Source organism: Canis lupus, chromosome 9 (genome assembly GCF_003254725.2).
Source record: "Canis lupus dingo isolate Sandy chromosome 9, ASM325472v2, whole genome shotgun sequence".
NCBI classification, from domain to species: Eukaryota; Metazoa; Chordata; class Mammalia; order Carnivora; family Canidae; genus Canis; species Canis lupus.
This window is the reverse complement of record NC_064251.1, coordinates 13160508-13187998: the sequence shown is the minus strand read 5'-3', so window position 1 is coordinate 13187998 and position 27491 is coordinate 13160508. Positions and strand designations below refer to the sequence as shown.

Here is a 27491-nt window from a genome sequence, read left to right as displayed (position 1 = left end):
TTTTATCATTATATGATGTCCTCTTCTCTTATAACAATGTTTGTCTTCGAGAATTCTTTTTTCTGATGTTCAAATAGTCATCACAGGGGATTCCTGGGTGGCTCAGTGGTTTAACACCTGCCTTCGGCCCAGGGCATGATCCTGGAGTCCCTAATAGAGTCCCACATCTGGCTCCTTGCATGGAGCCTGCTTCTCCCTTTGCCTGTTTCTGTGACTCACACTCTCTCTCTCTCTCTCTCTCTCTCTCATAAATGAATAAAATCTTAAAAAAAAATCACACACACAAATAAGCCACCATAGCTCTTTTTGTTAGTTTGTATGGAATCTCTTTTAACATCCTTTTGCTATTATCATTTGTTTTGTGACTTTTCTTATCTGATTAAAAATAATTTTAAATTAATTTAAAAATTCTGAACTAATTTTTTAAAGTCTATGGTTGCCCTGTGTTTCCTCTGAAGTCTTTATACTGTTAGCTTAATGGTCAACTAATCATGCACAGAGATTTCTTAAGTGCTCAGGACTAAAAACATGGCCCAGTTTTTGCAGAGGCATCTATCTGTATGTGCGTTTAGGCTCACCTTCCGCAGGCGGCCAGGCAGTTTACATCTTTGGTTTAGCCCTAACTTCCTGCTTCTGCAGAGCCTCCAGATCAACCAAAGGTGAGAACTTTCAGGTCTTTTCTGAGCCTGTGTGCAGGATGTTTTCAAAGCCCTTATTCCCTAGAGCATCTCATTCCTCAGCCTTTGCTCCAAAGCTTTTGGTTAATCTGCTGTTTGGTCCAACTGTTGTTATCCATTGCCTCAGGCAGCAGTGACTAAAACATTTGCATATAAATGTTTTTGATACAGCCCTATTAGCACTGATTGAGTTCTTAGACCAGATAGAGCAAGTGTTTTTGTTTATTTGTTTGTTTGTTTTTGATCCAGTCTTCCTGGGACCACCAGATATGTCACAACAAATCTTTACAGGTCTTTGAGAATGAGGCCTGTTCTGCTTCTTCTGGTTCTGATGCTGGAAATGCAAGATATTACTTGTATTCAAGGCCACCACTGAGCTGGAGAATAGGGGGTTGGGACTAGAGTAAGTTAAAATACCACAAGACTCACTAATCTTAGTGAATTTTCCCAGTTTTTCTTGATGAAATGCTCCTTTGGTTGCTGTAAGCTTTAGTTTCCCAAAGTTCAAGAAAGATGATGTTGACAGTTTTGCCAGTTTTTTTTGTTGCTTTTATGGAGCAGTGGACTTAGGACTTACTTACCTCCACCATTTGTACTGATAGCTCTTGTGATTTTTTTTAAAAAGATTTTTATTATTTACTTGAGAGTGCATGTGCACAGGGGGCAGAGGGAGAGGGAGGGAGGCTCCTGCAACGTGGGGTGGGACTTGATCCCAGGACCCTGAGATCATGACGTGAGCCACCCAGACATCCCTCTTGTGATGGGTTCTGTAAAGATTTGTACTTTACTAAATAATACTCAGTAGTGAATAATGTACTTTAATCTTGGATGTAGGGCAGCCCCGGTGGCTCAGCGATTTAGCGCCACCTTCAGCCAGGGGCGTGATCCTGGAGTCCCGGGATCGAATCCCACAGCAGGCTCCCTGCATGGAGCCTGCTTCTCCCTCTGCCCGTGTCTCTGCCTCTTTCTCTATCTCTTTGTCTCTCATCAATCAATAAATAAAATCTTAAAAAAAAATAATCTTGGATCTATTTAAATATTCCTTAGTTTTGGAATTTAAGTTCTTTGTATCTTTTAGCTGTTAACTTTTGATACTACCATTTAGCTGTGTGTGAATAAGTACCTTCAACTGTCACTGAGTCCTTAGAGTGAAATTACTTTTGCAGAAACATTTGGTCACCTTTATCTCGATGCACAAGATTCTCTAACAGTGACTAACCTGCACTGAAAAAATACTTTGACAAGGAAAATATTATTTTTACCACATTGTGGAGTTTGACGTTTTCAAGTGCATTGGGATAATTTTTATGTGTTATGTAGTACAAAATAATTTTGTATGAATCATCTCACAGAATGAAAAGTTGTGTTTGCTGTTTATTTCCAGCCTTTTAAAATAATTTCTTTTACATTAACAATGCAGAAAAATGCCTTATTTCCTTCTGTACTGTGAATTCTTTTATTACTAGAAACCTTGGTAGGTTAATCTTATGTGGGATGAAAGCATCTTGATGTTAGCTTAATGGTTACTTGAACAGAGGTGGTTTTCATATTCTATTTAATTAGTATTTCCTTTTTTATAATAATTTCAGGGTTTTTTGACCAATGAAATACATGGTCAGCATGAAAAATGTAGCAGCTAGAGAAATTATTTCTAATCCCACTATGCAAAGATAGCTACTGTAACGTGGTTTTTCCATAACATTCATAGGGATGAACATGTGATTTCATAGCATTTATAAATATGATCATTTGGTTGATTACTTGTTGGGAAAACTTGAAATAACCTCCCCTCCCCCAATTTCGGGCTCAATTATATCACTCCTTCAAGCCTTTCTATCCACCAGGTTGAGGTGCTTAAATGGGATCTTGATCCTATTCTGTAACAGTTTTTGCTACTTAAAAATTTTTAGAGTATTCTCACTTCTTACTTAGATGTTTAAAGCTTAAATCCATGGGTTTTTCTTCCCTCACTTAAATACAGTAAAGGCCCTTGGCCTTTAGCTGTTGGGATGAGGCTGGGGCACTGTACTGTAGCAGTGGTGTCAGCAACCTCTTCCACTTCTAGTTCTTCTTCTTCTTTCTTTTTTTTTTTTTTTACACTTCTAGTTCTTTTTGATGCTGGGAAGAGGAGGGGAACAGAGGGCAAAGGTCCCATCCTTACCCTGTGCTAGGTTACAGACCATTTCTGGTTGGAAATAGAGTGATTAATTTTTCCGATTTGATTTCAAATTTCAGTGTAAGCTTGGGATTATGATTTATTGTTTTTCTAGATATTTAGCCAGTTGTCTTCATATTTGTTAAATTACTCAAGTCTCACTGAATAGAATAGTAGCTTTCTTATCAAATGCTAAATTCTTTTATAATAGCACTGTATCATACTTGGATTTCAACTAACTGCTGTGGGGGTGGGGAGAGACGAAATGTAAAGGGAAACAATAGAAGTTACTTCTTGACTTTGGAGCTTCCAGGGGTTCCGTTTTTAGAAATTTTGGCATGATTCACAAATTTTTCAAGGGTAATTTTTTCTGTATGAGATTTTCCACTTTGTATGACAACTTTATAATTTAACTTCTGAGTAAGATGCTCTTCTTCAGTATATACTCAGATCTGTTTCCAACTTTCGGATTTTTCTCCTCATCTAGCTATATGTTTCTATACCCGAGTTGCACTATTTTAATTTTTGAGGCTTTGTAGTATTTTTTTTTTTAATTTTTATTTATTTATGATAGTCACACAGAGAGAGAGAGAGAGAGAGGGGCAGAGACATAGGCAGAGGGAGAAGCAGGCTCCATGCACCGGGAGCCCGACGTGGGATTCGATCCTGAGTCTCCAGGATTGCGCCCTGGGCCAAAGGCAGGCGCTAAACCGCTGCGCCACCCAGGGATCCCGGCTTTGTAGTATTTTAATTTGATAGTATAAAGTTTCCCTTACTGCATTTTTTTCCTTCCAGGGGTGGGAAGAAGAGAGAGTTATTTGTTGGTTTTTCTACCACAAGTTGAGTGGTACCTTTGTGAACTCTTCCCCCCGCCCCCCTACTGTCCCCCACTCCCAAAGAAAAACCTGTCTTTGGGGATCCCTGGGTGGCGCAGCGGTTTGGCGCCTGCCTTTGGCCCAGGGCGCGATCCTGGAGACCCGGGATCGAATCCCACGTCAGGCTCCCGGTGCATGAAGCCTGCTTCTCCCTCGGCCTGTGTCTCTGCCTCTCTCTCTCTCTCTCTCTCTCTCTCTCTGTGACTATCATAAATAAATAAAAATTAAAAAAAAAAAAAAAAAAAGAAAAACCTGTCTTTGGTTTTCTTTTTTCTTTTCTTTTTTTGAATTACATCAAATGTGTAACTTAAATTAGGGGAAATTTTTTCTTTACAAATATCTTAAACCTCTCATTTAGGAACCTGGTATTCAGCATTTTAATTTTTCCCCCTACCTCTCTCCCTCCCTTCCTTTTTTTATTTTCTGAATGTTCCTTTGTAAAATTCTTTTTTTTTTTTTTTAATTTTTTTTTTTTTTTTTTTTTTATTTATGATAGCCACAGAGAGAGAGAGAGAGGGAGGCAGAGGGAGAAGCAGGCTCCATGCACCGGGAGCCCGACGTGGGATTTGATCCCGGGTCTCCAGGATCATGGCCTGGGCCAAAGGCAGGTGCCAAACCGCTGCACCACCCAGGGATCCCTTTTTTTTTTTTTTTTTTTTTTTTTTGTTATTGTTTTTTTTTTTTTGTTTTTGTTTCCTTTGTAAAATTCTGTAGCAGCTTCATTACTGGTTAAATTTATGTTGATTGTTCCTTGTTTTTTTTTTTTTTTTTTTTTTTAATGAATGGAGCCTTTTTTTCCCCCATTTATACTTTCCAGTTACTTTATCTTGAGAGACAAATCCTCATTATTTTTAAGCAGAAAACTTTCTTTTAACATAGAGCCAGCAATACTGATCCTGATACAGAACAAATGTTGCCAGTTAGGATATGCTTCACCTTAAAGTAGTTTGATTAAAAGCACTTATGAGTAATATGTGGAAAGTTCTTTTTTAAAGCTTCACTGGAAAAGTCTCAGAATTTGAAACTGCATGCTTTTGTGTTGCAGTGGTGGTATTGCTGTGATGGTCTTCCAATTAGATTGGATGCTTAGAGGTCGCTCATCTTGACTGGCTTTCAGTAAACCAACATTTACCAATGCCATCTTAGACATGAAATGTAAGCCTCTGTGATGAATCTGCTTTGAAATATCTTGTCTTATGTGTTGGTTTTTGAACAAAGACACTGTTGACTCATCCAGTAGGTTTCATTTTTTTTTCCTTCAAAGAACTCTAGTTTTGAAGTTAGTTGTCAGTTTTGATTTTAGTGTTGTCTGATTATCCCACACTTCCCAAATTCCCTTCTTTGGTGCAACAGATTGTTCAAATGTAGCTTGAAGATTATATTCTTGGCTGATTGACATATTCTGCCTGTTTTGACTTTAGAAGTGGGTGAGGATAGCTTGTGACTTATGTTGTGTAACCAGGTGGTACTAGTGTGGTCTTCTCAGAGGAATCATTAATGTATGGTATCTAATAAACCATCTGACGCACATAACAGAGACTATGATCAACAGATTAATAAATTAGATCTCTATTCATGCTTAAATTATCAAAGCTAATCATTTAAATGAGATGTTCTATTTTGATGAAAGTTTCTGGCACCATAGTTAATGACACTTGGAATTTTCACTAGAGCATTTAGCTCTTCCTTAGTGATTAGCTTTGATAGTATAATTATAAATAGAGCCCTAATTAACGTACTTGTGACCTTTCCCCCAGTTATTTATTTATACTTATACTTTTGAAATTTTAGCATTATATTTTGATATTTAGAAAGATATGTTAGCACTAGCCTTATTAGAAAATGATGATCATTATGTTTAATGACGTAACAATTTCACAGCTTAGCCTAAAGAATATTTATAAACACAAGCATACATGGATATGATACTGAACCTAGAAGTAAGGATCTCTGACAGAGTAAAATGACCCGTTAAGCAATGAATAATTAAATTATTTTAGACCCGAGGACTCTGAAATGAAACCAGAGTGTCAGACATTGATTGGGCTGCCATCTGAAGTAAAAGAACAATCTGATTGGCAGGACATAGTTGGAGAAGGAAGAGTCTCTTCATGAAAGAAACAGAACTGTGTAAAACAATAGGAAACAAAATGTGATCAAGAAATAAGGACAAAGTATGGTTTATATTTTTAAACAGCCTAGGGGCCCACAGGGCTCACGTATAAGTATAGTAAACACAAAGGGTATTCTCTGTTGGAAATATCTTTCTTTTGCAGACAAGGGACCTTTTTCTGAAATTTATAGTTGTGGGCCCTTGTCTTTCAATGTAAATTTCATAGAAATTTCCCTGTGGGAAAAAAAAATCTGAAATTTTAAACTCATTGCATTTTATTGTTGTTAGCATATACTGTATAGTTTTTTGAATTTAAATAACTTAAATAGGCTTGTATGTGATACCACATTTTAATTGTTTTAGCAGATCAAATTTTTGATGATTGTTAAAGTTGTTAATGGATTATGTTTGGACATTTTAATAAAAAAGAGTTAAGGGGAGCCTGGGTGACTCAGTCAGTTGGGTGTCCAACTCTTGATTCTAGTTTACATCTTGCGTTCAAGCCCCACTGGGCTTCATGCTGAGCATAGAGCCTACTTTAAAAAGAACTTAAAATAAATTTTCATTGACAAAGACTCTGATTTATTGAAAACTCTTCAAAAAACAGAACTTTGAAAGTAGTTGAAACCTTAAGATCATTTATTCTTACTCCTCCTTTTTAAAGGAGCCTGAGGTACCAAGATGTTCAGAGACTTGCAGCTTAAGCAGTTTTACTAATTAAAGTGGAGCTGAGTCTCCCGATTCCCAGTCCTACTATGTTTCACAAAGTTCTCCAGCTTTTTATGCCATCAGTAAGGTTTCTTCCTGGAAAATGAGAAGTGATGGCAATTTGGGGGGTTGGGGATACCAAATTGTGTTCCTGGGACCAAAGAATTAAATCTTCAGATGTATAAAGTTTTCATTTTTGGTGGGAAGAGTTGAGGGGAGGGATGGTTCATTTTAGAATCTTTGATTTGTTTTTAGAATTCTTGATCCTTAAAAGCTGTCTGGTTCCAGCTGCTAAATGTTTGTTCAAATGATTAATTCAGGAATCTCAAATACCAGAAAATTAACTATAAGGAATGTACTTCATATCTTAATGTGTTCTCTCTCTCTCTCTCTCTCTCTCTCTCTCTCTCTTTAGAGAGGGGGGAGAGAGAATATTTTTTTTTAAAGATTTTATTTATTTGAGCGAGAAAGTGGGAGCAAGTAATGGGAAGAGGAAGGAGGGACATGTGGACTCCGTGCTGAGTGCAGAGCCCAACACAGGTCTCAATCCATGACTCTGAGATCATAACCTGAACAGAAATCAAGAGTTGAGATGCTTAACCAACTGAGGCATGCAGGCACCCCAATTTCTCAGTGTCCTTTAAATGTAAAACAAAAATTCTCTGACATTGCCTTGTTTTTTAAAGCTGGAACATTTATTTAATTATGATAATTATGATTCTTAAGAGAAAGTGCAAATAGTTATGAGTTGAAGACAAACCTCACATGTAAAGTACAGAGTGAGACCTACTATTCCCTGCACAGACTTTCATTTAACCCCCCAGTCTTATCCCTTCACTAACCATGGTAGCTGGTGTTTCTGAGGCTTGAGCCTCTGTGGAATTCTGTGGGGTGGAATTCTGTGGGGTGGATTGGTTCCCATCTTAGTTTGTAGTTCTAACTCCACTCTTCTTCCACAGACATCATTCCTCCACTGAGTCTCTGTGTCTTCCAGAAATAATGTCCCTTATTGATGGCTAGTCATTGATCTTGATTGTTGTAGATCTTTTATATTCATTTATTATAATTTTAGTGGAGTCTTGGGCCAGTCTCCACTAGTAACTGGGAATCATGCCTTTCAAAAAATACTGCTTTATCATTTGTCAAGTACTTTTCAGTAGATTACATCACATGAACCCATAGACATTATTGTTGCAAGCTAGCTATAGTTTATCCATCACATTTTGCCTAGTTTGCTAATATTGTTTTTAATCTAACAGGGATACTCCTCTCTTCCCTCCTTTCTAGTTTCTTTCTTTCTGGGTAGCTCTCTACTCTCTATGAAACATTGCTTTAAACATAAGATGATAACCTAAATTGAAGTAAGTTAGTAGAACCCAAGAGTGCTTTACAGTCACAAATTTCTTCAAATCTTAAGAAAATTAAATAGAAAATATGGTATCAACTTTCAGTACTTTAATTCTTTGTTAGATATTTACTGGCTGTCAAAGAAATGGAATCGGGCAGCCCCGGTGGCTCAGCGGTTTAGCACTGCCTTCAGCCCAGGGCGTGCTCCTGGAGTCCCAGGATCGAGTCCCATGTCGGGCTCCCTGCATGGAGCCTGCTTCTCCCTCTGCCTGTGTCTCTGCCTCTCTCTCTCCCTCCCTCTCTCTCTCTCTCTCTGTGTGTGTGTGTGTCTCTCATGAATAAATAAATTTCAAAAAAAAGAACCTAATATATTAAAAAAAAAGAAATGGAATTTGTAGTTTAAAAACCTTCCAAAGAAGAAACCTTCAGGCCTAGCTCACTGTTGAATTCCCCCAAACGTATTAAAAAAAGAAATACCACCAATTTACACAATCTCTTCCAAAAGAATAGAAAAGAAAGGAAGGAACACATTTGATACCAAAACCAGACAAAGATAGTATAAAGACCGATATTTGTGAACATCAACACAAATATCCTCAACAAAACTTTAGCAACTTGAATTCAGCAATATATATATTATATAATGCACTAATGCACTATGATCATGTCAGGTCTTATTCCTGCTCTGGGCCAGTCGGCACATGATGCCTACTTAAATCTCCAGCCAGTGAGTGTGGGGGCCACAGAATGCAAAACTGGTTCGGTATTTGAAAATAAATCAGTATAATCTACCATACTGTCTAAAAAGAACAATCTATCAAGAGATACACTCCCCTCCCAAAGAACCGCACAAAACCACATATATTTGATACAATAGAATATCCATGATGCATAAGAGCTCTTAGAAAACTAGAAATAGAAGGGAAATTCCTCAACCTGTTGAAGAGCACCTATAAAAATCCCACCAGTGCCATCATACTTAATGGCAGAGACTGAATGCTTTCTCAGTAAGACTAGGAATAAGGTAAATTGTTCACTTTCAACACTTCTATTCAACATTATACTGGAAATCTTAGCCAAAGCAGTATGGCAAGAAAAAGGAATAAAAGGCATAGGGTTTGCAAAGGAAGACATAAAACTCCCCCTATTCAAAGATGATATGATTAGCAATGTAGGAAAGCCCAAGGAATCCATCCAGAAAACAAACCAACAAAAATCCTAGGACTAATATGAATATAGCAAAGTTTTAGAATATAGAGACAATACACACAAATCAATTTCATTTTTACATACTAGCATTGTATAATTAGAAACCAAAGTGTACAAGCCAATACCATTTACAGTAGTTCAAGTGAGATACTTAGGCATAAATCTAGCAAGAACTGCACAGATCTGTATGCTGAAAACTACGGAACTGCTAAAATGTAGTTTATTTAGTATATGAACCATTTTTTTTTCCAGTTGTCAAGATTTCTCTGCCTTTGGTCAAATTCCTTTGATTCTAAGGTAGCGAATCATGTTTTCATGCATTACCTTCATCTATGTTGTATGAAATAGATGAGCCTGTAGACCTTTAAAAAGAATTTCAAATTTTCATTCTCTTCCTGACATAAAGGATCAGTCATATTTATGATGTGATTTGAAGTTGAATTTCATATTTCATCTGCACATTCATCTTTGTTAAAGCTGCTTAGGAACTATTATAATAAATATGTTATAAAACACTTCCACAGTTCCTGCTATGCATGTCAACTGTGATTTTTTTTTTTTTTTTTTTTTGGATTTCAGTTGAACAATACAAATGATATTTTCTAAAAAGCTTTATTGACTATTGAATATCAGCTTTCTGTCACTTCTTGTTTTTAGTTTCCCTCATTTAAACTTGATGGTTTATATATCTATTCATTGTAAAAAGGTATTTGTTTATACTACCAGCATTCCTATGCTTAGTATTTAATGAGAAAAGGTTTATAAAGTTAATGCCTGAAATTTATATGAATATATTTAGTGTTCTGTATCACCAGGGGATTTGATTATCATAACCTGTTCTTTCTGAGGCCTTAACAGATGTTAGTTTTGTACTTTCATATTCACACGTAAAGACTTTAGAATATGATTTCCCGCAGATTGTGACTGGGCTTATTACTAAACACTCAGGGCATGGTAATAAAAAGAAACACTTCATTTTGATTCTAGGAGCTGATGATCTTCATAACAAACCTTGATAAAAAAAGACACACGACACAAGCTCTTGTGATCAGTCATTCAAGGATTGCCTAGCCCTAGAGAATATAAAGCAGTTTAGAAAAGTTGGTTATTTCACTCAACACCATAATTTAATGTCCTAGACAAAGAAATTTTAAATATGCTGATTAAATTCACAGTTGACAGTTAGGATGGCTAATATTCTAGAAAAGCAGAATCAAATTCAGAATGATCTTGATCATTGAAAACATTTTTTTAAAGCAGAGGAAAATTAAAGGTGAATTTTGATATTATACTTAGAGACAGAAGAGCATTAAAAAAAGAACTAGGTAGATGGAAGTATTATCTCTTGCCCTCCTCAACCAGTAACTAAAAGTTTGGAAATGAAGAAACAACCTGAACACTCATTGTTTAATACGGAAAAAATTGCTCTTTTCCCATCCTTTCCTGCCTTTCTGAACAGGGGCAGGCAGTCCAGACCCATTCCCTCCCCTGCTTTATATTACTAGTGGTTCATCTGGGATGACTTTACCTTCACAGTGCTTATACCCACAATTTCCTCTGTTCAGTTGGCCTGACATTTTCAGTTTGTGCTGGGTTTTTTTTTAATGTTTTTTAAAATTTTTTTTAATTTTTTTTTAAATTTATTTATGATAGTCACAGAGAGAGAGAGAGAGGCAGAGACACAGGCAGAGGGAGAAGCAGGCTCCATGCACCGGGAGCCTGATGTGGGATTCGATCCCAGGTCTCCAGGATCGCGCCCTAGGCCAAAGGGAGGCGCCAAACCGCTGCGCCACCCAGGGATCCCAGTTTGTGCTGTTTTATATTCCCAGCAGACATCTTGCTATTAGTGTGCTAATTCCTCTCTCTCTTTCCTTTGTAATCTAATCTCCAGTTCCTGATTTCCAATTATTGCTAACAGCAATGGTAAAAGAAAGATTCCTCAGAATCAAAATGATCACAAACCGAATAGTATATCTGTTATTATTGGGGAGGAGGGAAAGGGGTGCAAAAAAAGGTCTATTTCATTCCATCATTTAAGATCTATGTGGAATCTTATCTTTATATGTTGTATTATAATACTTGTATGACAAACAAACCCTTTCTGTGTGTCAGGAACAGTTCTCAATGCTATACATGCTGAACTCATTTAATTCTTACCACAATCCTAAGAGGTAGGTCCTGTGGATAGTGAAGCTACGCTTTACAAAGCTCCCAAGAGGTTAGGTCAGTTGCCCAGGTGACATTGCAGATTGGTAAAAGGCAGCCTGAAGTCGAACCTGGATAGTCTGGCTCTAGACTGAGGCTGCATACCTAACTGCTCCTTGTACTGCCTTGTTACTAGAACGGAGGCCAAATATCAGTTACAGCAATCAGGCAGGAAGAAATTGGAGAGTATGTAGGGAACAGCAAAAAATCTTGAAGTGGTTGACTGATGGCTCTTGTTGAAAGGATTAAAGGTAGCTGGGGTGTACAGTTTAAGGAGGAGAAAATACAAGAAGTAAGTTAATTGGGTTTCAAATGTATAAAGGATTTTTTTTTTTTTAAAGAGAGAGCAAGAGCGCAACAGGAGGAAAGGAGAGAGAGAGAATCTCCTCTCATGGGGCTCAATCTCATGATCCTAAGATCATGACCTGAGCCGAAACCAAGAGTTGGATGCTGAACCAACTGAGCTACCCCGGTGCTGTAAAGGATTTTTTAAATAAAGATTTTATTTACTTGAGAGAGAGAGAGAGAGAACGAGAGAACGCACATATATGAGCATGGGGGAGGGACAGAGGGAGAGGAATAAGCAGGCTTCTCATTGAGCAGGGAGTCTGATGGGGCACTTGATCCCAGGAATCGGAGATCATGGTCTGAGCCGAATGTAGATGCTTAACTGATGAATCATCCAGGTGCCCCTAAGAGTTTTTATTTAGCTAGCTAGTTATTTATTTATTTATTTATTTATTTATTTGAAAATAATGTTCTGTGTCAGTTGAAAATTGTGTGAAAGGATGCACTCACAGTGGAGCCCAATTAAGAGCACTTCATGTTGGGCTGAAGGAGTGTCATGTCTTGCCATCAAGTCTAAGGAATAATAAATAGGGAGACTGAAGATTTGGCACAAGAGAGAAGTCAGGAATGGGTTATTGTTCATGGTGGCAGTAGTTCAATTGACTGTGACTGTAATTTCCCCCATTTAATTTTGAGCAGTTATGTTTCTTCATTCTTAATCTGATGTTACCTAAGATGGCAATAGAGTTTTAGAACTGAAGAAAAGTAGTTCAGCTCCGTACCTTACAGACAAGAAAACAGAATTAGAAATTATTATTTTATTTTTTCAGAATCTGAAATTAGACATGTGTTGTCATAGGACTGCCAGCTAAGGGCCAGAACTGAGTTTTGAACCCAGTGTTCAGTTCTCCTGAACACTGTGTCCAGAGCTCAGGCTGCTTTTTGGGGCCAGGTGGTGGGAAGGGGTCATAGTCACAGCAAAGAGTATTTTGAGAATTGCCGTTTAATACAGTGAGATTACTGTGTACCAGAGGGGGAGGGGGTGTAAGTTTCACTGATTTATGAAATGTCATTTTTCTCTGTGTAGTATGAACCCAGAGGACCTGGTCGGCCCTTGTACCAAAGAAGAATCTCATCTAGCTCAGTCCAGCCTTGTTCTGAAGAAGTAAGCACTCCTCAAGACAGTCTTGCTCAGTGTAAAGAACTTCAGGACCATAATAACCCGTCTTCTTTCAACTTTTCATCCCCGGAGTCCTGGGTAAACACCACCTCATCTACCCCCTATCAGAACATTCCGTGTAATGGATCCAGCAGGACAGCTCAGCCCAGAGAGTTGATAGGTAAGACTGAGTTCGTGGGTTATTAAAACTGCAGTTTTAACTACTCAACTCCTAGGTATTTATGGAAGTTTTTCTTCTGCTTTTTCCACCCTCATTTACATTATCATCTTTGAATAATATTTAATGTTCATAGCTCATAGGTGTGTCAGGTATACAGTGTGAATTTAGGACTATATTGAGTCCATAATTATGGTCTGGAAGAGAAGCAGATCTTTCTCTGGGTGCTCATCAATTTGATCATTTTGACCTGTGAATGAATGAAAGAAGTAATGGAATTTAAAGTGTATTTCTAAATAGAATCACCTTTCCTTGGGAAATACTTGTTTTCTGGCTCTTGATTCCCCCTCGCTCCCTACCCCTGGCCCCAGGATTAGGGGTGGGAGGAATTGGTTGGGTCAACATTAGTTTTCAAGAATTTATTGGCAATAAAGCCATTGACAGTTTGCTACACAACAGGGTTTGGCCAGGAGAGAAACCAATAAAGTCCAACATTTTGAGATTTAGAAATCTTGCATTTATTCCTTATTTTCTAATGAACTGTGAAATCCAAGTCTAAAGAGGGAAAAAAAAGGCATAGAAAAGCATTGGAATGGACAGGACCCTATAGTGTATTGTTCAGTGGGAAGTCTAAAGTCTATAGCCTTGAACACAAATAAATGCACTTTTATCTTTTCTCTGTTCCCTCTTTTTTTATATTAAATGTAAGGAAACAAATGATACTATTTGAGTTCTCCAACCTATAGCCTTCTCTTTGTAGGCTGTAGACATTGATCTGTGTGAACAGGCCTGTGATCTTTGTTGGATGAATTTCTGCCCTGGTGGCATCAACCATTGTATTTGAATTTAATTTTGTTCATCTTTAGAATGTGAATCTATTGTTTCTGTAACTGGCCCATTTTTGAGTATGTGCCATATAAGCATATTTTTAGAACAATAGACATAGTAGGACAAAAGCCTTAAAAAGATTTTGGTTTTGTTTCCTGGCAAAGACATTGTCATTTTAATTTTTAAACATTCATTAATAGCTGCTGAATTTTTCCTGGGATTGCTATGTCATTTTAAAGGTCTGACATACATAGACTCATATTATCATACCTGAATTTCTTGAGAAACATCTCAGTTGCAAATCAGTGATAAGAATTTGTTAATTTTTAGTTGTTTTATTATAATTTATTTTTATTATAATCGATTTATTTTTATTTAGAAATTTTTAAAGATTTAAACCCAATGCAGTTAACATATATTGTATTACTAGTTTCAGGGGTAGAATTCAGTGATTCATCACTTGGATACAACACCCAGTGCTCAGTACATCAAGTGCCCTCCTTAATGCCCATTACCCATTTAGCCCATTCCTCTACCCATCTCCCCTCTAGCAACCCTTGGTTTATTTCCTATAGTTAAAAGTCTCATGGTTTGCCTCCCTCTCTGTTTTTATCTTATTTTATTTTTCTTTTCCTTCCCTCATGTTCATCTGCTTTGTTTCTTAAATCAACGTATGAGTGAAATCATATAGTATTTGTCTTTCTCTGCCTTATTTCGCTTAGTATAATACCCTCTAGTTCTATCCATGTTGTTGCAAATGGCAAGATTTTTTTTTTTGATGGCTGAGTAATTATTATAATTTATTTTAAAGACAATATCCCTTCTTGTATTTTTTCCATCTTAAATTTTAGGATAACTTTTGTCCTTGATAAATCAGTAAAAACCTGATTTGAACTGAAAAGATAGAAAGTTTCTAAATAACTGCCCAAAGCACATGTTAAATTATCTTATCCACAAATATCTAGTTATTATTTTGTCATTACTAGCAGACAAACTGTAGTATTCTTTAGTTTGAAAGTAACAGTTAAAAGTGTTAAAAAAATTTAACTCAAGATGAGTATCCTGAAGCACAACTTCCTGTCTATCAGTATTTATTTATTTACTCATTTTTAGAGGAGTGCAGCCATTGCCAGTGAGGTGAATCAGAGGGAAAATAATCACCACACGGGAAACTTCTTTCTGGAGTTTGGGACTTCTTGAGTTGAAAAAAACCGTTTATATCATATTGATTTGGAATTTAAAAGTGGTCCTTGTGTCTGATGTGGCCATATTTTCTCCGCAATTGAAAGCCTGGGAGCAGAGAACTGTGTCTTTGACCTTTTTGAACTATGTTTCCTGTTTTGTCACTGATCACACTTCAACCTCTCGGTGAATGTCTGCTAAGTGAGGGGATAGGCAGTCTGGTTGCACTGCTCAGCCTTCACACCTGGTGATGCCCACCAGGGGACAATGCATACTTTATCAGACGTTCTCTAATGTACGGATGAAAATTTAAGATTGGATAGAGATACATACTTTGAAAAATATCATTGGGTGTCAGTTTTAAAGGATAATTTCTCTTATCTGGAGAATATGTGATAAGTCATATTGCAAGAGATATCCAATTAGGCATTAGGCTAAACTGCCTCTGGAGTTATTTTGGAAGTATTGATCATTTAGTTAAAAATACTTTAAGCTCTCATTATATTGTCATGAAAATGAGAGCATAGTTAAATAGTAAATCTTAGTAAAGTAAATAAAAACAGTGATTTTTTTTTTTTTAAATCTATTCATTCATGAGAGACACAGAGAGTGAGACAAGGAGGCAGAGACACAGGCAGAGGGAGAAGCAGGTTCCTCGCAGGAAGCCTGACGTGGGACTCGATCCTGGGTCTCCAGGATCAGGCCCTGAACCGAAGGTGGCACTAAACTGCTGAGCCACCTGGGCTGCCCCCAAAATAGTAATTCTTGAACAATCAATAAAATGTTTATGTGTTATATTGGGCAGTACAGGTTACTATTATATGTTGAAATATTTTTTTTTGTTTCAATATAAGTTCTAGTTAACATATAGTATAATATTCATTTCAGGAGTAGAATTAGTGATTAATCATGAAATGTTTGTTAAACTTAATGCTCTTAAAAGTAATTGTTTTGCATGGCACCTGGGTGGCTCAGTTGGTTAAGTGTCTGCCTTTGGCTCAGGTGATGATCCAGAGTCCTGAGATGGAGTACATCGGGCTCCCTGCTCAATGAGGAGTCTATTTCTTCCTCTCCCTCTCCCTCTACCTGCTGTTCTCCTTGCTTGTACTCTCTCTCTCTCTCTCTCTGTCAAATGAATAAATAAAATCTGTTAAAAAAGAAAAGAAAAGAAAAGAAAAGAAAAGAAAAGAAAAGAAAAAAGTAATTGTTTCACAAAATCAGTGACACTTAGATGGACAAGTGAGAAATGTTCTAGAAAGACATTTAGGTGGTTTAAACTAATTTTGAACAATTTTATGAATGTTTTTTAAAAGATTTTATTTATTTTTAAAGAGAGAGCATGGGCACTCATGAGTGGGGGAGGGGTAGAGAGAGGAAGCTAGAGATTCTCAAGCAGACTCCTGCTGAGCACAGAGCCTAATGTAGGGCTTGATCCCACAACTCTGAGATCATGGCCTGAGCCAAAATAAGGAGTCAGGTATCAAACCAGCGGAGCTGCCTAGGCACCCCTGAACAATTTTATGAATTTTTAAAGTTTTAAAATAGTACTAAGAAATTAGCATGTTCAATTAATGAAATGCTAAGACTAAAAAATGAAATATTTTCACTTTAATATCCCAATCTACAAATAGATAATAAACATAGGAAAAAAAATCTATAAATACTAGTAATCAAAGACAGGCAAATTAGAGCTACAACAAGACATTTATTTATAAAATAGGCTAAAGCTAAAAAAAATTAACACCAGTGTTGTGATTGAATGGGCAAGCATTGTTGGCGGAGTGTATGTAGGCAGTATCTATCTGCAGGGAAATTTGTAGTTATCAAAAGCTTTAATTGTGTATATACCTTATAATTCAAGCATTATACTTCTAGGGGTTTATCCCAAGGGATTAGTCATGAAGATTTAGAAATATTTACCTATCCTATAACAACATTTATCATAGTATTTAAAGGTGAAAAATTGACTATAAATCCAAATTTCTGTGTTTTTAAAAGATTTTATTTATTTGAGAGGGAGAAAGAGACAGCATGAGTTGGGGGGAGGGGCAGAGTGGGAAAAGCAGACATCCTTGCCCAAGCAGGGTGCCCAATGTGGGACTTGATTCCAGGACCATGGGATCATGACCTGAGCTGAAGAAAGATGCTTAACCTACAGAGCCACTCAGGTGCCCCTATAATCCAGATTTCTGAAAATGAGAGGTAACTTAAATAACTTATGAAGTATCTGTGTTATATAATGTCTTTAGGAAAAAGCACACCAACAAGGCTTCTCTCTGGTGTATGGGAATGTGAATGAATGATTTTCTTCTTTGGCCTTCTCAGCAATTTCCAAATTATCCTCGATGAATATTATGATTATAATCGAATACAGCATCACTGAAGGGGAGCAGAATTTACCACCCTCAGATAGGCTTTAAGATTATTTTAGGCTAAAAAAAAAAAGATTATTTTAGGCTGATTATTTTGAAGAAACTATAGAACCTCTGAAAACGGAGTTAAAGTTACCCTTTGGTAAGAAAGATTTACATTTACAAGGGAAATCTCTGTAAGAGAATCTTCCTCACTGTACCAGGAAAAGAAGGATGACTCTAAATTTCTGGAAACTACCCACGGAGAAGACAACAGTTTATCTTTAAGTTAACTTACCCTGTGTAACAACCTTGCCCTATTTCACTGTGCTTTTCCTAGTAACCTTGCATAACTGCCCTCTGCCCCCAACATCTTCTTTTGCCTTTAGCTGGAGATGATATTTTGTTTGCTGGCTGGGCCATTTCAGGGACTTATTCAGTTTCCTTGGATCTCCCTCATGTACACAGAGGGTGTACATATTTATTAAACTTTCATTTGTTTTTCTCCTGTTAATCTGTCTTACTGTAGGGGAGGTCTCAGCCAACAACGTACAAGAGTAGAGGGAAAATTATTTTTCCTCCCCACCCTTCAGTTAAACATTTAAGAGATTGAAAAAGAGCAGTGTTTGAAAACAAGTCACAGTTTGGTGGACAATAAAAATAGGAAGAATGGAGTCAAATCTTAAAGGATTGTTAAGAATCAGGCTTACATGCAGGAAAGGTGAAGAAAAATTTATAGCTGTTTTTCCTCCACCATATTCTGTATTTACTTTCATATTACAAAAAAAGGGAGCATTTTTAAGAAATGGAATTTAATCTTACTATTATTTAGGTTAATAAGAGCTGTTTGACCAGAAGTCCACATATATAGCTCCTTTTTATTTCAGAAAGAACATATATATTCCCATTTTCAAAGCTGAGTAGAGTAGTTAATACAATACATATCAAAGTGTACAATAAGTGTAAAGTAAGTTTTTTTGAAGCAGACCTTTGGCTTTGACCTTTAGTTTTTATATGTTAGCTATTCCAGTTCTCATAGTTAATCATTTTGCTGCAAATATTAATGAGATTGGAAGTTTGATTGGATGTGTTGTGACTTCAGCATTCTGTAGCAGAAATTATCTGTCCTGTGGCTACACTGTCACTGAGTTCCTGGAGATGAGAACCACTTACTTGTAACACCTGAGCTAACGGATTGCATGAATATTGCTGGGTGTGCCCTTAAATGTCTTACTGTTCTCTGCTTTTAGTTCCATCTAAGACCGTCAAACCCCCTGAGGATCAGCTGAAGTCTGAGAACCTCGAGGTGTCCAGTTCCTTCAACTATAATGTGCTGCAGCATCTCGGCCAGTTCCCCCCTCTCATGCCCAACAAGCAGATCGTGGAGTCGGCCAACAGCAGTAGCCAGCAGAGCTCTGGGGGCAGCAAGCCCGCCATGTCCTATGCCAGCGCTTTGCGGGCCCCTCCCAAGCCCAGGCCCCAGCCTGAGCAGGCCAAGAAGAGTAGCGACCCTCTGTCTCTGTTCCAGGAACTTAGCCTGGGGAGCTCATCAGGCAGCAATGGCTTTTACTCATATTTTAAATAATCACTTTTTTTTCCTTCGAGGGAAAATGTTTTAATTTCTGTTTGTATCAGTAGAATTAAGATAGTTGGACTCCATCTATAGATGCACAGTTCCCTTTGTTTTAATATTAAATATGTTCTCACTTAATTGCTTTGCTGCTAGACTTGCAACTAATTTTTTAAAAGTATATTCCATTATTTTGCATTTTTGACGTGTCTTTTGACAGCTTTTATGTAGAATAAAAAATATTTTTAAATTTGTGTATTGTTACATATGTTTGCATCAAGCTAGCAGCTAAGAGGTTAATTGTGCAACTATAAAAAAAGAGAAAAAAACTTTGTCTAAAATGTATTTAAAAAGAAAAAAAATTGTAAGTAGCATTTACATTTATTCAATAATATTACCATATGCTGGGTTTCTGTACCAGAAATGGCCAGTTGATGTACAAATGTATGTTATTTTTGCTTAAATTCATTTAAAATTTTTTAAAATAAAGGGGCAGCATCTTCTAAATACTTTAAGTTTTATCAGCTTTTTTTTTTTTTTGTGACAAGATGCTGCATTCTAAAACTTTTATAGTTTTAGACTATGTATGATGTGCTGTTGTAATCTCCATCCACTGTAGGATAGAGTTAAAGGCATTCTTTGCAGGTGTATTTTATATGCCACTGTTTTTTGTAACATGAAAAAACAGTGGCATATTTAGTTATTTTTTGGACAAGCTATACTTCAAGCTTGTTTTAACGTTAATTTGATAGTGTGTGTGTGTTTTTTTTTAAACAAATCATGAAGCTGAAAAATTTTTAGGATTGTTGGTGCTTAGTAGACTTGATAACTATTTTAAAAATGCGTGAATTTAGTAAAATCCTTTTTTTCCTCACTATGCATGTGTAAATGTTTGTAATCTGGCTTTCCCCCCCTCTCCAGTGGTATAAAGAATTGTGCCGCTTTAAGGTTTGGTTTTTTTCCCCCCCTTCAGTAAAAATTTTGGTACCTTATTTGATGTTTACATTAAAATGTGACATTATATATGGCAATTCAAATATTTTGCTAACTGTTTTATTTGAGGAACATCATTAAAAAGAAATATAATGTTTGTCCAAGATGTATCAAAATTCATCAAAATCTAGGGCAAAAAAACTACCCTTGTTTTTCATGGTCTTTTGATTCTTATAACCCCACTGAACTTGTATAAAAACATAAAATTTAAATAGCTATCTTAAATATTCTACAGCCTAAAAATTGTTTTGAATGAACTTTGGTAAAATCCAAAGGAAAACATTTACCCTCTTAAAATTTGTGGTCTTGTAACACATTTGAACAATGCATGTCCTTATTTTCCTGATTTGGTAGTACTACTTTTATACTTCAGAGATACCTTGAAACTACAGTATAACCTTTTTTTTTTTTTTTTTTAATGAGATAAGGTTGGAAAACATTGATGAAACAATGGGTCCTGATGATCCATTCAAAAATAGTTTTTTGGAGGGCTACTTTTGAACAGGCCATCCTGTATTCACAGTACATTTTTAAAATGGGGTTGGAAAGCTGCAGAAGTAAAGAAAACTCCTTTCATCTCTTTTGTGACTGGCGTTTAGTTGCTGTTGGCCAGCTACAACCCCCTGTAATCCCCAGACAGTTTAGGAGAGGAGAATGCCTTTTTAGTTTGAGGGTAGCAAGCCTGCAGGACAAAGAAAGAGCACCACTTTTCTTCCTTCTTTCTGCTCAGAATGGGTGCGCTTCATTTGCCTGTGGCTTTCAGTGACGTGCTGCAAGTCTCCATGTGAGGCAGCAGGTGGAGGCCTGTGGACTGTGGATGAGTTCATGGTTAGTGTGAATCACAGTTGGAACGCAGTGCCAGCAAGGTACAGCACACGTTTTCTCTGTGTGATGTCAGACCGCCACATGGAACTATGTCAGATTTTGCTCAACCTAACTTTAGTCACAAGAAAAGAAGAAAAATGTTTGCCACGTAATTCTGTATTTCTGACTCTATGACGAAACTCAAGACCTAACCCAAATGAAAGTTAGATCTCCCTGATGTGAGGATGTCTGTGAAAAATAATTCCTTTACCAGTGAAGATTCTCCTGCCCCACAACACAGATGTTCAAGAGCATTTGACAATATGAAGACAGAACTGGCCTAGTCAGGGCTTTCGATTAATCCCCTGTTATGGAGTGATGGCCTAATTTTCTGTTTTCCATACTTGAAACTTTAAAAAATATCAGTTTGAAGTTATTTGTATTTATATTTAAAGAGGTCAAGTGCACACCCCACCACTTTATATAAATATATTGAAGTTGGAAGCTTTGGATAAAGCAGCTGCTAAGTCGTTATGACAGCCCTTTTCTAAGCAGTTATTTCCAAAAAACTAAAAATAATAGCTACTTCTCAGTCCCCTGCTCTGCTGTGTCCGAGGGTCCCTCATTCCCTTACTGTTTCTGCAGCCGGTCAAGGATTCAGATATTTTCATCTACTACCCTTTTAGCTTCTGCTTCAAATGTGTGTTCTAACACACTTACTCTTCCTCAGCATTACTTAGAGCCATCTTTCCAAACCATCTTTCCAACAGCTTCCAACAGAATTCTAACACACTTACTCTTCCTCAGCAATACTTAGTGCCACCTTTCCAACCATGCTTTGAACCTATTACTTACTCCTAATACCGTGTAATGGTTCTGAGCAAGTCTTACTGTGGGAATCATTTTAAGTTTCTCTTGAAATGAGGACTGTTGATGCTGTCTGGGTGTTTCTTGGGTAGTATTAGCAAGTACCCACAAAACAGATTTGGAAAACAACTTACATACTGGGTTTCATTCAACCTTAGAGTTCAGACGGAACTTTTTTTCTTAAGCCTTGATGTTAGCTCTTGGATGATACCAAGTAATACCAGCTTCCTTTTCTTGCAGAACAGATTTCTTTTAAGTGAAGTTAATTGTTCACACGATGTCATTCTACTTCTTTGTTCTTCGTATCACTCTGAGGTTTTTCCTTTTTCTTGCCAGAACTTTTTTTTTTTTAATTCATCTCACTTTTTAATTTCAGTGCTACTTGAAAGAGTTTCTTTCTTTTTTCTTTTTCTTTTTCTTTTTTTTTTTTTACCTTAAAGAAATTCTTTTGGGTGATAGAATTTGGGAATATCTATGCTAAAAGTTTTTTTCCTGATCTAAAAATGAATTTTTGTTAAGATGTGAATAACCTTCAATATAACATGGGTATTTTCTGGTATATTTTTGAAAGGGGTGTTTTGGTTGCCATTTTGGCACATGCTTTGCCAAATGGTTATAACAGAGCTTTGTTTTTGATTAATCAGTAGTTAATTATTGACCACTTAAACTAACATGACCTTAATTTTCCTTTCCTCAGACAGATATGCTTTCTATCCAGGTCATTTTGTATATATGAAATAAACTGCTTTGTGTGTTTTTTTTCACGAGAGATTCTAGGTTTTTTTACACAAAACCTCTAGAGTTCAGGTTTCGTGTAAACATGAGTTGGTCTTTTCAGTTTGAAGAATTGCAGAATAAGTAAAATAAGCAGAATTCCCACTGAATAAGCATTACCTAATTAAACATAGCAATCTCCAAGACTATTTGCGAAAATAAGTTTCCTTGTTTATGGAGGCATTGAAATTGCTGAGAAAGCTAACTGAATTTCCTCACTTTGAGATAATTAATATATAGTATTATCTTGCTCCAGTGTAGTTACCTGACATGTTTAATATTTTCATGTATATACATCTCAAGAGCAAAACTATAAACATATAAGAATGTACCTTTAGCTACCTTGGCTAGAGAGAGCCACCCTTACTTAAAAGCCAGGGGTGTGAAAAGACAATTTCACGTTAAATTTTATTTTATTTTTTTTCACGTTGAATTTTAGATTTCAGCTCTTGTTATTAAGAAAATTAGATTTACTGAAATAGTCATTTAAAAATAAAAAAGAGACACCTGTTAGCATTGTTTCGTGTCGGAGTTATCTCTAAAATGGTGATCCCAGAAAAAGTATAAAAATGCAAGATTAAAACTTTAAATATATTGAAAGATACAGATTGCTGCCTTAAAATGTTCTTTAGGTTACCATCCATTTTTTTTTCTTCTAGCTCCACAAAGGTAGTGATTTGTCCTTTATGATTTACCAGACATTATTTCTTTCAAGCCATCCCCCCTAACGTTTAAAAACCCTTAATTTCTATCACCACCCTATGTGTCTTCCTAAATCTTGAAAGTAAATGTGTTAATCGGATTTTGCTTCCCCCTCTTTGCTATCTGATCCACAAACTACCCAGAAAGTAGAAATAATGGATAATGTTCTATGATTTCTTGTTCAAATATCACATAGTGATGTCCGTCATATTATAAAGATACGGTCATGAAAGAGTAAGTGGCATGCTAGTCTTCAAAGTTCTCATTATATTAGGCGTCTCGCATTTCCCTTCTTCTTTGAAGTTGGATATTTATTGCTGAGATTTTACTGTAAAGCTGCTAAATTCACACTACTTTCATACATCTGTTTAATTAGCAATTGCAAGACCATTGTTAAAAGGAGTGAATCTGACTAACGTTTAATATTCTTACAAGACACAATCAGAAAATGTGTTGTTATTTAAACTAGAATATCAAACATTAAAAATAAGACATTTTTAATGTAACATTTGAAATTTTTGAAATGATGGAAAATATCTACTTTGGAATAAACTTTAAGGAAACAGTCACAGGAGTTTCTAAATTTTTTTGAAGGGAGGTACCTAATAGAAAAATCTAGACTTAGTAATGTGAGCTGTGGTTAAATCCTAAACCCAGTTATACAGTTGTTTAAAGCTTCTAAAACTGGAGCGTGAAGGAAACCCAGAGACATTCATAAACTAATAGTTTCAGTAATCAGTATTAGACCAGCCTTTATTTACAATTTGTTCAACAGAGAGATTTTATTTTGATACAAATATTAAGCATAAAGCATAGTAAGTTTTATATAATTGTTCATTAAACAATATTATGGAACTTTCATTATGTTCTTGGGGTGTCTTTTTAGCTATTTCTACACCTCATATAGGAGGCCTCTTCTGTGTTTTATTTTGCATACTAGCATGTGACTGCCTGCCTTAGAACTATGTCTAGGAGGGGAAATCAATATTACTTTAAAAAATATATTTGTTTTTTTCAAATATATTTTTTCATTAGTACTTTTTTTTGGTGTTTGAGAAGTAAAGGGGGGTAGCAAATTACCTAGCTTCAACAGAGAAGTCATCTAGTAGCATCTGTTTAAAAATCTGTCCTATTTTAAGATTTTAGAAGTTTGAACAGGGTAGGTAGAGCAGTGGTTCTCAAACTTCAGCCAGCATCAGAATTACCTGGTGGTCTTGTTGAAATACAGATCGCTGGGACCCCGCCCCAGAGTTTCTGATCCCAGGCTGAAGCTTGATCATTTGCATTTCCAACAAGTTCTCCCGTGATGCTGCTGCTGGTGGTCCAGGAACCATACTTTGAGAGCTGCTGGTCTAGGGAAAGTCCAAAGGTCTTTCCAACCATGCATTTCTTTACTCAGTGTAAACAACTTACACGTGAGAAATTTTAATAGTTACGATGCCACGAGTGGAACATTTCATGGAGAAAGATCTCTATGGAGTGACAAGAGCATTTGGATTGACTGCCACCCTACCCCCACCCTCACCCCCCACATCTCCGCCACTGCCCACCCTCATTAAGGTCTGTGCTACTCTTTCACATTAGGGTGAGGGAGCTCATTCATTTCTAGGGCAAGATTGGTTTTGTGAACCGTGCAGCCTGGGCTTTGTTCGGGAAACTGCGTTTGTGTGATGTTCTTAGAGGTGGTCTTGACCATATATACGTGGAGATGAGAATTGTGGAAGGGAGCCATCAGAATGTCACGAGAATGCACTTTGCACTTATCGTGGCACTAAGTACAGGATGCCCTGTCCTAAGATGGCAGTGACATGGAGCATCGAAAACAACAGATAATTCCCAAATAATGTATTCCTAGTTTTTATGGCTTTTTTTTGGGGGGGGGGGTAGTGGGGGATGAAGGCAAAGGATTTGCTTTTTGAATTATGTGTTTCTCAGGTTAACAAAGTTATGTTGGATTCTCTGCCATGCCAGCAATTGTTAGGGGAGCCTGAAGTGTTCAATATGGCAGAAAATTGATAATTGTCTCTGATTACTTTGCTACTTAAAAATCTACATATGTTTGCAAAAACAGTCTAGGGGAATCTACCACCTACCCAGCATGAGTTATTCATAAACTATAGGTGCACATGTATAAGCAAGTTATTTTTGAGAAAGAAACTGCCTATAATATAATAAATCTGACAAGTCTTTGGATATTTTACAATTTCTGTATTACTGTTGTTGTTAATGTCTCCCTGTCCCCCTCCCCCACCCCCCGGGCTGCAGCTTAGAGGGTATTGGTCTCTGCCTCTGGTTTTTAGTTTGGCTTTGAATTTACGGAGATACTAGAAAGAGAAAAAAATATTTTTAAGGTAATAGGTTATAGAATGACTTAGATGTAGAAGAACACATGATAAGCATCCTAGAATGCACAGCTTTAGAATTCTTCACACACAGTACTTCCTCCCTGAAAGGCTTGGTCACCTTCAGTGGGGATTGTTTCTGCATTCAGCACAGGTTCCTTTGTCCATTTCCAACTCACAGGGAGCTTCGGTTTAGTCACATTTTGCTTTGCACGATGCCTTGTATACAGACACCTCTCTCTGTCTTTCCGTAGGTCAGAGGGCTTTTTTTGTCCAGGTTGAATTCCCAACGTGTGGGTTCCACCTGAGAATGTTTCTCAGTCCCCCGCCCTCGTACAGAGGAAGGGTCTTGGATGTGCACATATCCAGACCATGCCTGCTTCCTGTCAATCCATGTATATGACATTGTACTGTATCCGCTTTCTGTGCCAGTCATCTGACCTGACTCTTTAGAACCCATGAAGGTACTGGTTACATGTAGTAGTTTGTATCCTAGGTCAATATGGTGATTAAAATACCTCTCCTCTAAATTATAAAGGTAATGGGTTTTGCATTTTGAAATGGGTCCTGTTATTAGTGACAGGTTTGTGTGTGTGTGTGTGTGCGCGCGCGCGTGTGTGTGTGTGTGTGTGTGGTTTTTTTTTTAAGCTTCAGATTGACAGTTCTTATCTAAACTTGTTCAGCTAATTTCATACAATCAATTACTTAGCAAATTCATACGGGGTCTTATTTTGGCAAGTCTTCCAAAGGGAGGCTTTATAAAACTGAGATGGCCTGTTTCCTCCTCTTTAGGAACCAGTTGTGCAGCCATCTGATAATATTAATTTCTGGCAAAATTATAACAATTATTTTTTTTCTGTGCAGTTAACAATACCTCCTCTGAGAGGTTCTAATACCTAAAGAGTTTCTTCTTAAAAGTAAAAATGACTTTGTACCATAAAATAACCCCAAAGCCACCCTCCAGAGTCTTTATTCTCTTTCCTTTTTTCTTTTGGTCATTTTCTTTTCTAACCAGGTTTTGGAATTACTTTAGCCGCTTTGGTTCCTTAGGACAACTTTTCCATTTGGGGAGGGGAGGGTGTGGGGTCTACAGTTCTTACATTGTGATCATTGTCTCAGTGAAGTTCTTTTGTCTTAAAAGATTCATGGTAACACAAAATGTATTTTACTGCTACAACTAAAATGTATTTATAATAAAATGCCTTTTTAATAACTTGGAGATTTGTTTATTACTTGTGACCCACAATTCTCTGCTTCCTTTTACTTTTGTGATCAAAGGTCTGTTAGAAGTGAGGCTCAGCGCCTTGATTTGATTCATGATACTAATCCGTAAAGCTAGCCAAAGTAACAACTCAGTGTTCGTTTGTAAAATTCTAACTAGTTTCTGGAGATTTGTGACTTGACTTAAATTTCTGAAACTCAGGGGAAGCAACGGCCTTTATGAGGGCTCAAGGTGTGACCTGGAAGTGGTCAGCGAGAAAATGTACCCTTCTCAGGGAAGACGCCGTTCAATACAGATCTGAGGAATTGAGAAAAATCACCAAGGTCCCTTGTTAGAGCTGGGTTTGTGTAGCCCAGAATTTATTTCAGAACTCACAAACCTAGTTTATGTCAGTATACTCTATGGGGATAATAATAAGACACTACACAGTGGCGTGACGAGCGTTAATTCAACTATCCCCCACTCCCACCCCCGGAATGCTGGCTGTGCAAAAAAATCACCCTGAGTCAGGGTCTTCTTTTTGTTGGGGAAATAATTCTTCGCATCTGCCATGATGCGATTTTGAGAAGCATTCACAGGTCACAGAATGCTTTGTGTGCCCTGGCAATTTTATTTTTAACACCCTATTAATGTGGCACCATAACTAACTTGAATATACCTTGCTTGAAGTTTGTAAATGTAAGTGGATGATAGGACCCTCAGCCTTTCCTAAGGACAATTTAGAATCCTTACTCATAGCCGCAAATCAGTTTTTAAGCTAGGTGTCTTGCTTTCTTTGAGTTGAATTGATGGGATACGACATAAATCATCTCTGGATTTCGGAGAGAGAAACACTTCTTTACATATAAATCAGATGGATTTGGAGGACTCCCTGAGAAGTAAGCCTGGCCCCTTTCAGTGGGAAAATGCAAATAAGAGTCTCCAGTGTTAATCCCTATGCCT

The 27491-nt window shown here is 37.0% G+C and overlaps 1 protein-coding gene across 5 annotated transcripts in view; it reads left to right on the top strand.

Annotated features, from left to right (window-relative positions):
* Positions 1 to 23554, top strand: part of HELZ (helicase with zinc finger) — a 166032-nt gene extending 142478 nt beyond the window's left edge. For all 5 annotated transcript variants that reach the window (XM_025436755.3, XM_025436751.3, XM_025436752.3 and 2 more), the window contains 2 exons: positions 12665 to 12917; positions 18526 to 23554. In XM_025436755.3, coding sequence (XP_025292540.1) covers positions 12665 to 12917; positions 18526 to 18860 — 588 coding nt within the window. In that variant the 3' untranslated portion in view covers positions 18861 to 23554. The remainder of the gene's footprint in view (positions 1 to 12664; positions 12918 to 18525) is intronic.
* Positions 23555 to 27491: the final 3937 nt, after the last annotated feature.